Raw genomic sequence first — 15838 nt, 5'->3', positions numbered from 1 at the left:
AGAAGCAGGATTTTTTCTACGATGCTTGAAGGTGAATGGAGTATAGGCAGAATTCGTCAGTGAAGTGTTATACAAACTCCTCCCCTCCGTTGCAGATTATAAACTGGCGTAATCAACAGTACGCAATGAGTTGCCAATATTGAATCTAATTTGCACAATTATGACACATGAAAACTTGCAAGTTTACTTAATATATAAATTTAGGAGAACAACGGCATTTTTTCCAAGTTACTCGTGTACAATCCAATATTTTTGGGTGCCGTGCGTTCTCACTCCTAGATGTGATCGGTCTGCTAATATTTTACATGTTAATGTCACGCTCTCACTAGTTTATGCAAGTTATGTTGTTAAAGGCATCTAGAGTTTTATTTGTTTTACATCTGCAACAATTGCATTCATATAGCGCCTTTAACGTAATTAAACGCTTCATGGAAACATTGGCGTGCAAAAGTTAACACTGAATCGCCTGAGAAGATTTAAGGACAGATAACCAGAAACGTGGTTAAAGTAGCTTAACGGAGAGAGAGAGTCTTATTTAGTGGGTTTACAGAAATTAATCAAATGAATATTCCGAGGGATGTTCATTTTCAACCATTCAAGAAATCGGGGAAATTCGAGAAAGGAGTGAAGCGTTTCCTTTCTGTCGAAGGGTCATGAGGACTCGAAACGTCAACTCTTTTCTTGTCCGCCGATGCTGCCAGACCTGCTGAGTTTTTCCAGGTAATTCTGTTTTTGTTTTGTCCTTTATGAGAACCTGTCTGGGCTGAGAAGGGTGTGTTTGTGAATGTGCTGACGGCGTCCTCGGAGGTGTGTACAGAGAGCTACCACTCTGAGCCCCGGGAAGGTGTGTCGCACACAGGGCTTGGTTCAGACACGCCTATGCCTTGGAAGTGAAATATTCTGCAGCCTGTTGCCTTTAGCTTTTATTTATTCACCCGTCCGAACTCGACGGATCGGCTCGCCCCAACCAGACAAGTCTCAGATTTGGAGCAGCCCCGATCCTCCGTCGCAAGCTGGTCGTTTAGCCCAGGCGACACGTTTCCCAACATGTCATCGCGATTGCGGCCAGGAAGTTCATCCACAGCCTCGGAAAATTCTTATTACGAGAGTATCGGATGCGCCAGCTCTCCAAACCCAGTATTTGCCACCAATGAGCAGAAATCGTACCTCGTTGTTGGGAGTCCCACCAACATTGGCACTCTATACCGGCACGGAAATAGCCCGCAGAGCACCACCCTGATCCTTGGACAGGTAAGTCACTTTCAAAGCCTCTCATTAGTCAGGGTGAGTTGAACTACAACCATTTTAAATACAAGTTTTTACTTTTAAACAAATACACAGTTATAAATAGACATGCTTAGCTTATTATTGGTTTAACTTATTAATGTTCAATATTTTATAGATTGGTAGGTCCAAAGGTCTAAGCTATCAGTACAAAGCACACTTATACATACATCAGTCAGCACGATAGATTTTGAGACCGTAAGACGGAGGAACAGAAGTACACTATTCCAGTCTGCTCCGCCATTCAATGAGATCATGGCTGATCTGATAATCCTCAACTCCACTTTCCTGCTTTTCCCCCAATAACCTTTGATTCCCTTACTGATTAAAAATCTGCCTATCTCAGCATTGAAAATACTTAACAACCCAGCATCTACAGCCCTCTGTGGTAAAGAATTCCACAGAATAAGTACCCTCTGAAAGAAATTCCTCCTTATCTCTGTTTTAAATGGGTGACCCCCCTTACTCTGAGATTATGCCCTCTGCTCCGAGACTCTCTTACAAGGGGAAACAACCTAAAAGCCCCCTAAGAATCTTTCAATAAGGTCGCCTTTCATTTTTCTAAACTTCAATAAGTGCAGGCTCAACCTCGTCATAAGAAAATCCTGAATCAACCTAGTGAATCTTCTCTGGACTGTTCTTGTGCCAGTACATCTTTCCTTAGATAAATGGACCAAAACTGTTCACAGTATTCCTGGTGTGGTCTACTAGTGCCTTACATAGTTTTAGCAAGACTTCCCTATTTTTATACTCCATTCCCTTTGAACTATAGGCTAACATTCCATTTGTCATATTTCACCTCTTCTATTTTTACTTAGTTCTATTGAAGAGTCATACGGACTCGAAACGTTAACTGTGTTCCTCTCTGCAGATGCTGCCAGATCTGCTGAGTTTTTCCAGGTATTTTTATTTTTGTTTTGGATTTCCAGCATCCGCAGTTTTTTATTTTTATTCTATTTCTCTTCACTGTTACTTGTTGAACTTGTATTGGGATTCATGCATAAGGACTCCCAAAACTCTCTGTGCTGCAGCGTTCTGGAGTCTTTCTCCATTTAAATAATATTCAGCTCTTCTATTCTTCCTGTCAGAGTGCATAACATCATATTTTATCACGTAATATTCCATCTGCCATTTTTTTTTGCCCACTCACTTAACCTGTCTAAATCCCTCTGTAGACTCCTTATGTCATCCTCACTACTTGTCTTCCTGTCTATTTTTGTATCATCCACAAATTTGGCAACGGTACATTCACTTCCCTCAACTAATAATATGCATTGTAAATAATTGAGGCCCCAGCATTGATCCCTGTGGCACTCCACTAGTTACAGATTGCGATCCTGAAAATGCCCCCTTACCCCAAATCTCTGTCTTCTATTAGTTAGCCAATCTTCTATCCATGCTAATATACCACTCCCAACACCATATGCTCTTATCTTATTAAGTAGCCTTGTGTATAGTACCTTATTGGATGCTTTTTGGAAATCCAAATACATTACATCTACTGGTTCCCCTTTATCTACCCTGCTAGTTACCACCTCAAAGAATTCCAGTAAATTTGCAGGCATGATTTCCACTTCATGAAGCCATGCTGACTCTGCTTGATTAGATTATGTAATTCTAAATGCTCTGCTATTACATCCTTTATAATGGACTCTAACATTTTCCCAATAATGGATGTTAAGCTAACTGGCCTATAGTTACCTGTTTTTTGTCTCCATCCCTTTTTGAATAAGGGTATTACATTGTCAGTTTTCCAATCCTCTGGGAGTTTTCCAGAATTTAAGGATTCTTGGAAGATTATTACCAGTGCATCCACCATCTCTGTAGCTACTTCCTTTTAATATCCTAGGATGCAACCCATCAGGTCCAGGGGACTTATCAGCCTTTAGCCCCATTAGTTTCTCTAGAACAGTCTTGACTTTTAGAATTTGTGACAAGAAGCCAAGAAAGCTTGAGTTGTAATTGGTTGAATTAGCAACAGGTAGATTTACCTGTGTGTATGACATCTCAATCTCTTCCTGCATCAGCATAGCTGCTATCTTTGCTGATCATCATAAAAGGTGGTTGAATCTCTCTTCTAGCTCTATTTTTAACTCCTAACATTCTTGTCTTCACCCACATACATCCCCTCACTCTCAATCCTCCTCCCCCAACTTCTTCCCTAACTCCTGGCCCTCTTTTAACCCCATAATACTCCTCTCTCCCACCCCACACATTGTTCCGTATACTCGCTTCTAAGATTCCCAGATCACTGGATCTACTGAACTATTTGAACCATAAAACCCTGTGATATAATCATAATACAGGCGAAATATCCTTTAGCCGTGAATCTGAAAACTGAACACACCCAAAAACTGCACTTATTTTTTGAATGTCATCGACCTTTAGCACAGGAAGTCTAGTTGTTTTTCAGCACTGTTTCCCTTATGATTTTGTGGTGAACATGTAAGAAGAAACTTATTACAGATACCCTGTATTTATTATTCAGTAATACATCTTTCATTTCTAGCCATTTTATTTACTTTAGACTATAGCTAGCCTAGGCTGAGGCTATCATAATGTAAGTTTATATGCTGTATGCAAAAACTGAAATAAATGCAACTAGGGTTTTGGAGAAAGGTACTCGACCTGTAATGTAGGAAGATTTGCAGAAATGGTGGTTTTTCTCACTTCACCTGTTTGGTGCTCAGCTTCACCTCCCTGGGGATTTTCTTACTATTCCTGTCAATCCACAGTTCCATGCTTGAACATGTTTTTGGATCATGCATCACACTCCTTTATCTATGGACATTAATCTGCTTGGATGAGAATTTACTCTGCTCACTGAAAGGTCCATGACCTTGGGAAATCTCCATCCAGTTTCTCATGTGTGCAGACTGACAAGAGAGGACTGGTTTCAATTTGGTTCCAATTGGCTCTAAATTAATCTTACTCCTGAGAGGCTATAAGGTAATAGGAAAAATGTCAGAGTGCAGCGATGGGTGATGTTCTTTTGGTATTAAGGCATGTTATGGAAGCAGAACAGATCAATGCTGTAAGTTACTTAAAGGTGTATATCAGAGACTAGATGACAAACTAAAAGATGTCTAAGATTCCAGCCCTGGTGTCTCCTGTCTTGAACCCTTAGGAAAGCTCACTTTAAAAAAAAACAAACTTTATTCTTATCTATAATGAGTAACTAAATGGAAATATTTAATCTGATTTGACAAAACACTGGCATTAACTTTGGAAAATGAGCATCGTAGAGCAAATAGAGCACACTGATACTGATCAGGGCCAATGCACTGCAGCATTCTATTTCTTTTCACTTTATTAATCTTCCTGTACTTATTCGTCAGCAGGGATTATGACAGAAGATATGGGTCCTCTCTCAGCTCCAGTGTGCATTGTTAAATTTCAGCATAAATCCTGCTGAATTCTCCATCCTTTTGATTTGCAATCCTGGCGAGGGTGTGGACTCATACAAAGTTTATCCCATTGAACTTAAACGAATTGTAAGAAAATCTCCAGTCATTGAGTGCGGTTGTAGCTCCATTTCTAATCTCTCAATGCTACTTATAATCTGCAGCTAAGAATGTTACTGTTAATAGTAAAAGGAGCCATTTTTATTCTGTCTGTTTCATATTCCTCTGTTTCCCTGCTCTATTTGGCATGGTTTGTTTACTTAACCTGATGACTTAGCTTCTCGACCACATTGGAATCCTATTTAGTTGCCCCTTTTTGTATTCACTGCCTGGCTAAGGATAATACTCTTTTTGGACAGCAATTTGTTTCTAGTTGTTGAATGGTGAGTTTTTTAATATTCTGTGTTGCTGGAATTAGGGATCCATAAGATGGGGAAAGCACTAGAGCTCAAGTTGTGCTTTAATCAGTGCTCTGTTGCTACTTTGGCACAAAAACAGCTTGGAACATTTATTAGAACCTTTAGCTTTCTGTTTTAAGAGGCGCTTCTATTTTAGAAATAGGACAAAGAATGTATTTTGGAAATTTGAAAGAAAAACAGTAACATTTGGAGGTAACTAGAGCAATCAGCATCTGAAAGAGAAAAATAGATTTACATTTTAGTGTGACGCTTCAGCCTGTATGTCTTACATTCTGCTTCTATGTATTTTCAGAACTTTGTTTTTACTCATGAGACATTTATATTAGTTGTGAACAAACATACAGCAATTTTCCTTCCTTCTTTTTCAAGGCTTTGATGTATTTTTAGATTCAAAGAAAATCTCTGCACCGTACTGCATCACTGAGTTAGCCACATAGTAGCTGATTTTCCTGAACCGAGTTTAATTTCTATACATGGGCAGAGCAGATGATACGCATCTGTTTAACTTATGTTTCCTTCACCTGTGTATCAGAAGAAGTGGTTTGCTCAATAAACATTTTCTTAGTCATATCAACACTTTGCTTTAAAGGGTGGTGGATAGTGAGGGTGGGCCAAGGCAAAAGAGAAGGGAGGGAGGCAGCCAGAAGGAACAAAACCACATATAAAAAAGGTGTGTCTTGAGATTTTTGCAGTGGTAGCAAAATGTTGAAGAAGGAAACTCAGAAGGCAGGGCAAGATGGCTTAAGAAGTAGCTGTCAGTTGTGGAGCAGAGAATTAGGAATATGCTTTTGTTGGAGGATGAGATGGTGTGCAGGATGTGCACAGGGATGTGGGACTGAGGGAAATTGTGGTGGGGTGGTGGTGGTGAGGCTTTGGGGGGATTTGAAGATGATGAAGAGAATCCAAATATAGGAAATCAGTGGGGTTTGGTCTGAACAGCGACAACGGGCATGCCAGGATTTATTGCAAGCCACAGCATTCCGGATGACTTTGATTTTGTGGAAGGTAAAAGCCAGGAGAGAAAGAAAGGCTTATGTTTAATTATAACCTTGGGATATCCCAAAATATTTTGCAGACAATAAAGTATTTTTGAATATAGTTGTAATGTAGGAAACATGGCAACCGGTTTGCACAAAGCATGGTGCCACAAACAGCCATGAGATAACGAGCAGATAATCTGTTTTTGGTGTTTGAGGGATAAATATTTGCAATGGCATGAGTGAAGTTCCCTGTTCTTCTGTGTGATATGGGATCTTTGTTTGTCCAGCTGAGAGGCTAGAAGGGGCTTAAGTTTAAAGCGTCATCTAAAAGATAGCACCTCTATCAGTGTAGCACTCACTCAGTAGGGAATGGACAGTCTAGCCACTTGATGATAAAAGCAAAAATTTGGCTTTTAGCAACATAGGGAGGAAGGTGGTGGTCAATATTAGAAGCAGTCATATTGATAGGCCAGGTGTGGGGATGGAGGAATGAGCAAGCATTATTACAAAACAATTCCCAACTCTGAGGTGATAACCAGAAAGGGAGATAGATTTGTGGGTGTTTGCAGGAGCCAAAGAGGATGGCGTTGATCTTGCTAGCATTTTGTAAGATGTTCTGACACATTCAAGCCTTAATGTTGGGCACACATTTAATAGTAGTGCAATAGCTGTAGAGTTATTGGAGACCTGGTAATGTAAAAATAGGTGTCATCTGCATAAACTCTGTCCCATACTTTAGTATTATATCACCAAGGTGCAGCAAGTAAATGGGAAAGGTTGAAATCCTGGGATAGACAAGAGGTAGCCTAGATGACAACTATTCACTTTACCACCTATGTTGCTGCTTCGTATACTTGTCTTATTATCCGGTAATATTGTTTTTAGAATTGTTTTTATTTAATTTTAAGTATCCACAAAGTGCTTGATCTTATCCTGTAGGTTTTAAGCCAAGACATCCTGTTTGCTGTGAAAATATCTCATCTAATTTTGAATTTTTTTGAATAATTGTTTTTTGTGACCACATGAGATTATCTGCTGCGGCATTACATTTTTTTAAGTTAAATTCCTTTTGGAAAAGGCTGTGACATTTACATAATACTTGAAGATTGTTCTATATTTTTGAAGAGTCTGATTTTTAAAAATTGATTAAGATGAAGATTCTAGTTTGTGCAATTTTGGAAAAAGATAATTGGAGTTGAATAAGTGCAAAGTGTTGTTGAAAGTTAGAACATGTTTGGAATCTCTTGTTCCAGAATAAAGTGTACTGGAATATTTACTATAATCATTAACGGATACAATTTTAAATTCCTTATGATACTAGTAATCAGCCGTTGGATTTTGCACCTGGTGAATGCTTAGAATTTGTACTGTACTTGCTTTTGCTCCCAACACCCTAACATTAATGTGGGTGGAGATGGAAGGATGAGCAGAACGTACTCGAGTTTTAGCAAGTATTTGCTCCCTGCGGTGTACAGTATATATATCATGAGAGATAAATTACTGTAACATACTAAATATGTTTAAATAAAAATGACCACTCATTATATATCAACCTGCAGTTTCTTACTAATATGTAGATTGACAGCTAGTCCACAATTGAATTGAAAATAGTCTCTCTAGTGCTGCCTTGCAGAAGGATACTAATTTTCCATGTGCCCAGGTAACATGCAGACAGAAAACAAAGATGCAAATACAATTAATCTAAACAATGGATCACTGAATTTTAATCAAATGAGTAATGAAATACAATTTCCTGATTAAGTTTCAATATCTAGCATTTTAAATGTGCTGTAACTTGGTTACCTTTTGGGATATCCTGTAGCAGATACCCGACTCCTAGCTGATTGAGATGGAATGTGACCAAGGAATCTCTGTGGTTTTGATTCCTCTCTTATCTACCTCATTGCAGTCATCATATCTCCAGCATTACCTTCCTCTTCAATCCTAAATTCTACCTTTGTCCCTCTTTTTGCTATTTACATGATACCCTTTAGACACATCATCTGCAGGAATCGAATCAGTTTCTGTAAGTATGCTCACAAAGCCCAGCTTTATATCTCTACTACCTACCTTATTACTTGACTGTCTCTGTTAATTCCCAGATGGGCAACCTGAATAAAGTTTTATTAATGAGAACTCTGTCCTTCTTAAGGCTTCTACTTTTCGACATTATTGGTTTCTGTCCTAACATCACTCCCATTGCTGCGGAAATCCTGCTTTAAGCTTGTTTTTGACCTCAAAACTTGACTTCTTCAGTATGTCCATGCTGGCATCCTGAGCTCCTTCCTATGTAAACTCTGCATTTTCATCCTGTCCCTCATAAACACCCATTCATCATATCACCCTTGTCCTTGCATTTGGAGAAAAGGAAGACTGGTATGGAATTCAAAATTCTTGACCATGTTTACATGTTTTTTCATGGCCTTCTCCAACCCTACAGCTACAGCAGCCTCCAGTATTGTATCCCAGACTATGCACTTAGCCTCTTCCTGCACTTGTCCATTAGTAGCATATTTTCCAGGCACCACAGCTCTACCATATTAAATTCTCTGCCTCTGACACCTTTGCCTTGAGATTTCATTGAACAACTTTTAAAGTCATCTCACATCATAATTTTTTGACTACGCTTTAGTTGTCTCAAGTCCTACTGCAGAAACTTGAATATTTTGGGCTAGGTTTTCATTCTAGAGACGGGATTGGGAGTTGGGAAGTTTCCTGGCTGGGCGCACTCACCTTGGAAGAAAGTGCCTGCAGAGGCACAATTTTCATTCCGTGGGGTGGGAGTGGGGGAACGGGGGGTGTCGTTGTGGGTGCTAACTGGAGTCAGGCCTCCCACCCTGGAAAGAGTTTGGAGGAAGCTATGGGGGCTGCAGAAGCTGGCTGTTTAAAAGTTGAGCCTCAGTGCTCTGGGACTCTGCCTCAGTTACAATAAAACAGAAAATAGCCTTCATCCCTCACACCCCTCCACACAGTTTCCATGCCACCTTATGCCCCTGATTCACTTCAAAGACTCTTCATACCCTCCATGCCAACCTGTGGCACTTCAATGTCCATTTACCCAGTATATACTGTACAGAACCAATTAACCCCATATAACAATATCATGTGTGATATAGCTTTGAAAAATAATTCATTCATAAGTTTCTTCCAAAAAACTCCTTTTACTGCAGCCCTATAAAAATGTCAATCAGCCAGCTCATTAAACTATCAATTGCAAATGCTGCAAGCACTTTACATCTCTTTATCTTGTGTAAATCAATACTGAGCAATTGAGAAATAAATCTAATAGAGAAGGCTGTCAGTCAAGCAATGTTTTCCTTGGGCCCAGCTGTTTCAACAGACTAATGGATGTCTGGGCTCTCAATCAAGAATGGCAAAAACCCAGCTCATCTACTTCACTACAATACTGAAGGAATGCTGTACTTCCAGAGATGTTGTCTTTAAGATGAGGTGTTACACCAAGGCCCTTTCAGGTGGGAGTAAATGGTCCCATTACTTTATTCAAAGTACAACAGGGGAGTTCTCTTGCTGTCCTGGCCAATGTTCATCCCTCAACCAGTACCATTAAACCATGTTACCTGATCATTTTTCTAAATGAGTGGTGAGCTGTTACTATGCACAAGTTAGCTGCTATATTTCAATATACTACAACTGTGACTACACTTCAAAATTCTTCATTGGCTGTAAAGCACCTTAGGATATCCTGAGTGTATGAAAGACACTGTATGAATGCTGCTGTTTAGCATCAGCTAACTCCTTTGTGAAGTGCCTTGAGACAGTTTTAGCTGAGGATGATATAAAAATACATACTGTTGGTGGGATCATAAGGAGTTAATAATGGACTTACTAATTGTAATGGGGACAATGGTCAAGAAATTGCTCTGCTCAGCTGGCCTGTATTCATTGGAACATCCAACGAAGTAACTCCAGCAGATTGGGAGTAGCTTGGCGGAATTCACCAGCCAGCATCCTTTATCATAAAGTACGTGCCTCAAATGTGTGCAAGGGAGCTTTTAATGTAAGTGATTATCACCTTTTGCTTCACTGTGAAATCTTTAATTAAAAGATTCCTCTGTGATGAGAACTCGTACCTGTTCTGTGATACTTGATGAAATGAGTTTTGTACAAAGTGCAGGTTTAGAAAGATTATTTGTGGATATGGCATCACTTAAGCACACACTGTAACTCCCAAGCAAATCTTGGCAGTACTTCAAACACTGAAACAGTCTGAGAATTACAGATGCAAGACCAGTTTCAACTAATTATTTGTGTGTGGGCATAGGGTGTATCTGAAAGTAGTGGATGCAGCCCAATGAATGTTAAATACAATGCCTATGGGTAATGAGTGGCAAAGGAGACACACAAAGGAAGCTGTGTCTTCTATCCCTGATTGATTTTCTACTTACTGAAGTGTTTTTGCTACCCCTGTTTATCAAAAGCTTCAAACTTTTGAACTTGTTTTAATTACCAGTAGTTTCATCTGGAGCAGCACTCTTATTGATGTCCTAGTGAAGGTGATAGTTTGAATATGCGTGGGGCAAATTAACCTTTCAGCCATCATGACAGAAACCGATAATCTGATTATTTGTTCATTTACTCTTTGTGAGATCATGCTCTGATTCTGCATTTCCTAACACGACAACAGCAACTAGACTTAAAATATAACTAATTGGCAGTAAAGCACTTTGGGATGTCCTGACTTTTTCCATTTATGTGTAAGACCATTTTTGGTCAGAGCTTGCTGATTCAATGTATAATAATTGACAATAGGTAAAAGCAAAAAAAAACCTAATTCACTAATTCCCAACAAATGAATCCACTTTTTAAAATCGATCTCAAATGCTTCGAGCTAAGGTGGATATTTTTTAAGCCTGTAAAAACTTTTTCTTTTCCTTGGGTAGCATTTTACCCCAGTTGGGAGGGGGTGGGGGGGTTATGTGGGAGTGGGCGTGGGTGGGCAGGTTCCTTGGGTTATACATGGGCGGGCCAATTAAGGCTCATCCAGTGTGACGTCTGCCGGAAAGTGCTCTGTGCTCCCTGAGCCGGGAGTGCGCATGTGCATGGAAGAGCTCACAGATCTCCCTGAGGCAAAGTGGAAGTTAGAAAAATTTTTTAAAGGGTAGGGAGAATTTTCCTGACATGTCCCCTCATGTGCCACTGTCACATGAGCTGGGACATGTCAATTTCTTTTATTTAAATATTTTTACACAAATTTTAATACCCTCATGAACCCTCATCCCGTTGGATGGGCAGGTCCATTAATCATCTTAATTACTTTTCTAATGGGCTTAATAGGCCTTTGATAGTTTGGTGGGCATACAGCTGATTCGGCTATGCCCCTGCCAAACTGAAAATCTAAATGACGAGGGGTGATGTCAGGAGTATGCCCGAAGTCCTACCCTGCATCATTTTACATGTTGGTGAGCAGGCCCTGCCCCCAACTCGCCGACCGGAAGATGCAGCCCCTTTATTTAAAAAAAAATTATTTTGTGGGATGTGAGCATCGCTGGCTGGGCCAGCATTTGTTGCCCATCCCTAATTGCCCTTGAGAATGTGGTGGTGAACCATTTTCTTGAACTGTTTCTGTCCATGTGGTGTCGGTACACCCACAGTGCTGTTTGGAAGGCAGCTCTATGTTTTTGACCCAGCGTCAGTGAAAGAACAGCGATATATTTCCGAGTCAGGATGGTACGTGGCTTGGAGGGGAACTTGAAGTTGGTGGTGTTCCCATCTATCTGCTGGCCTTGTCCTTCTAGGTGGCAGTGGCAGTGGATTTGGAAGTGCTGTTGAAGGAGGTTCAGGGAGTTGCTGTAGTACATCTTGGAAATGGTACACTGTGTGCTGCTGGTGGAGGGAGTGAATAGTTAAAATGGTGGATGGGGTGTCGATCAATTGGCGCTTTGTCCTGGATGATGTCGAGCGTCTTGAGCGTTGATGGAGCTGCACTCACTAGACAAGTGGAGAGTATTCCATTACACTCCTGACCTGTGTCTTGTAGATGGTGGACAGGCTTTGAGGAGTCATTAGGTGAGTTACTCACCGCATAATTCACAGCTTCTGACTTCCTCTTGTAGCCACATTATTCCAAATGGTTGGTCCAGTTCAGTTTCTGGTCAGTGGTCATACTCAGGATGTTAATGGTGAGGTTTTCCATGTTGAATGTCAAGGGGAGATGGTTAGATTCTCACTTGTTAAATATAATCATTGCCTGTTACTTGTGTTTGACACCTATCAGCCTAAGCCTGAATATTGTCCAGGTCGTGCTACATTTGGACACGGGCTGCTTCAGTTTCTGATGAGTTGTGAATGGTGCTGAACATTGTGCAATCATCAGTGAAATTCCCACTTCTGACCTTATGATGGAAGGAAGGTCATTGATGTAGTGGCCGAGGACATTACCCTGAGGAACTCGTGCAGCAATATTCTGGGGCTGAGGTGATTGACCTCCAATAAACTCCACCATCTTTTTCTGTGCTAGGTATGTTTCCAACCAGTGGAAAGTTTTTAGGCTCAGATGAGGGTGGGCACAGGTGGGTGGGCATGAAATTTTGCACTGCTGCCAGCCAGCATGTCTGTTCCCCAGTTCTATCCTGCCCCTAGAGCCATTTTCAAATTGACCTTGTTTACTGTCTTTTAAAGACTACAGACCAACTTGAATTTACCAGTTGGCCTCCAGTTCCCTGGATGTATCAAGGAACAATGTAGCTGCCTTGAGATTGCCTCCCAGTGGCAGACCAGGTGCTTGCATTCCTGGCAAGCTTAAAGGTCCTCTCCACTTGCCTGGCACACGCTGTTCTTTGGGAAGGGCCCCCTCTACACTGGTAGCCTGGTTGCTTCGGGATTTTTTAGCTTTTTTATTTGAAATTTTAAAAATACGATGGCGGGAGAGCATCTTGGGATGCAACTCTGTGACCTTGAAAGGCCAGCTTTTACTACTTCTGTGCTGGAGGGCGTCCTATTGGCCCTTCAGCTTCAACATCCTGTCTGCTGTCCTTAATTGGCAGTTAGCTCATGTTCTGGCCATTAATTGGTCAATTTAGTGAAAATCACAGCCGAGTGACTGTTCCCCACACAGTGCTGTCTTCTGGCCCCCATTTGAGTCTGACATTGGAGTCCTGAACCCATGGGGAAAATCCTGCCCTTGGTCTCCATATCTATGGAAGGACATACTCCCTTGGAGGTGGTACAACAAAGGATCACTAGATTGGTTTCTGGGGCTAGAGGGTTGTTGTAGGATGAGATGCTGAGTAGATTGGGCCTGTAATCTCTGGAGTATAGAAGAATGAGAGCTGATCTCATTGAAAGATACAGGATTCTGATGGGGCTTGACAGGTATTCATTGAGAGGTTGTTTCCCCTGGCTGGGGAATCCAGAACATGAGGGCACAGTCTCAGGTTAAAGGGTCAATCATTTAAGACTGAAAATGAGGAGAAATTTCTTCACTTGAGGCATTGTGAATCAGTGGAATTTTCTACCCCAGAGCGTTTGAATGCTCCAGCGTTGAGCTTATTCAAGACTGGGTTAGAGAGATTTTTGGTGGTGTGGAATCAATGGATATGGGGAGTGGGCAGGAAAGGGGAGTTGAGGCAGAAGATCAACCATAATTGTATTGAATGGCAGGGCAAGCTCAAGTGGCCATGAGGTTGTCTACTGCTCCTATTTCTTATGTTTAGGGAAGGCAAGCTACAAGTTTTAAAATGTACTTCAAAAGTTGGTGATGCTTTAAGGTCCATTATAGGGACAACCAGCTGTATGATATATTTAATTGCCAATTATTACATAGGCAGCCATATTGGTATGTTCTGTATCTCAGGTCTGTGCCTTAATTCGCATGTGACTTAAATTGTCACAAACACCTGTCAAGACCTTTGTTGGCATACAACACAGGACTTGTATCACCTGTCTTCCTGGATGTCACCTGGCTTCACAATGAAAACCATAACAACTTAAAGATGAAAAGGATGGGCATAAAACAGCAAAGTGGCACAGAATGCATATTTTGATGTGTGAGAGAAAAGAGGAGAGTTTAAAAAATAAGTAAGTTCATCAATTCCATATGAATGTGGGAAAGATGACTGGAGAGCGGATTGAAAATACTGTGTAAAGCAATGGTGTTAATCACAAGGAGAGAAAGAACAATCAGAGTGTACATGTACAGTCAGAAGAGATTTAATTTTGTGACTATGTTGATTGAAGACAACTTGGTCTTTAATTGATTATTAGCCACGTAAATTATTTAGTTAAGAAGTAGAGAAGTTTTTTTTTCAGTTTGAAGAGCAACAGCTAGAACTTACAGCAAAAACCAAATCTGAGCTGCTATTATATATCAGGCAACTCAGGATCTCAATTCTGAGAGGATAACTCCTTAGTTCTTTCAGCATTTCCCATTTTACTTGGGGTCTCCACAATACTGGTTGCTCGTCCTTCTCCATCTCCTCCTTTCAGCCACCTATTCCTCTTCCAACCCCGCTGCGTTTAAGTCTCTCACCACCGCATCTTTCCAACTGGCCCTAGACCTTCCCCTCCTCCTCCTTCCTGGCACACCCGTCTCCCTCACTTGCCTCACCACATTTCCCCTCTCTCTCCACAACAGAAGACCATACTATTTCAATCACTGCTCAGCTACTTTCTTTGATTTTCCCACAATCTTCACTGACCCCTGACGTGCTGGACCCTCATTTTGTCCTTTCTGATTACTCCACACACCTACCTCGGGTCCTTAGTTAGAGTGGAATAATAATCCCTGTAATATTGAAGTGAGGGATTTTAGCCTTTGAGTCTCAAGGTGTGGAATGGTTCCTAAAATGTATTGCAGCATGGAGTCATTTTTAAATGCCCTTGTGAAGAAGGGTTCTGATAGAATCATAGAATGATTACAGCGCAGAAGGTGGCTATTCAGCCTGTCATGTCCATGTCAGCTCTCTGCAAGAGCACCTCAGCTAGTCCCACTCCCTTGCTATTTCACTGTAGCCCTGCAATTTTTTTCTTTTCAGAAAATTATCCAGTTTTTGTTTGTAAGCCATGAGTAAATCTGCCTCCACACACTCCCTGGCAGTGCATTCCAGATTCTAACAACTCGTTGTGTAAAAATAAGTTTTTTCCCCATGACGCCGTTGGTTCTTTTACCATGGTGAAGGTGAATGTTCTCAGGGAAAGGATTAAATAGCCTACATAAACTGGAATATCACCACCCAAAAATAATGTCATGATTAATTGACCCACCAGGCCATCCAGCAGCTGCGCAGGGCAGTATTGGAAAATATATTAAGGATTATTAAGGACTCCCTTGATCAAATTAGTGAAATGCGAACTTGGAAAGTCCTCTCTTTCACTTGGGGAGGAGGAAGTTTACAGGTTTGCATGCTGAAAGCCAGGAAACTGCTTCCAATTTCCTGGTTGCCATATGAACAGGAATAGAGCATTCACTCTTGTAGTTGTTTAATCATTTAATTAGATCAAATTGGTCAGTACCTCAACCTCATTTACCCATCTTGCTCATTATCCTTTGATAAAAATCTAATGATTTCAACTTTCATAATTTCAATTGGCCCAATCTCGAGTGTTGTGCAGTAAAGAGTTCCAGATTTTTCCTACCCTGTCTGAATAAGTGTTTGATGATTTCACTCCTGTGTACACTCTATCCAAGGCCCCAGAGACTGTAATCAGATTATAACCTCAGTTAGTCAGCCCCTTCGCCTATTCATCTCAGCCCTTGTGTTGGGATTTTTCTGCCGAATGATTTTGTTTCTAA

At 40.8% G+C, this 15838-nt stretch overlaps 1 protein-coding gene across 2 annotated transcripts in view; it reads left to right on the top strand.

The window, feature by feature from the left end:
• Positions 1 to 726: 726 nt before the first annotated feature.
• Positions 727 to 15838, top strand: part of pof1b (POF1B actin binding protein) — a 103176-nt gene continuing 88064 nt past the window's right edge. The window contains exon 1 of one of the 2 annotated variants that reach the window (XM_041196314.1): positions 727 to 1251. In XM_041196314.1, the coding sequence (XP_041052248.1) occupies positions 1048 to 1251 (204 nt within the window). In that variant the 5' untranslated portion in view covers positions 727 to 1047. The remainder of the gene's footprint in view (positions 1252 to 15838) is intronic. The other variant, XM_041196315.1, reaches the window with a different exon arrangement.

This window comes from Carcharodon carcharias, chromosome 9 (genome assembly GCF_017639515.1).
Source record: "Carcharodon carcharias isolate sCarCar2 chromosome 9, sCarCar2.pri, whole genome shotgun sequence".
NCBI classification, from domain to species: Eukaryota; Metazoa; Chordata; class Chondrichthyes; order Lamniformes; family Lamnidae; genus Carcharodon; species Carcharodon carcharias.
Note: the sequence above shows the minus strand (reverse complement) of the source record. Positions and strands in the feature narration are given on the sequence as shown.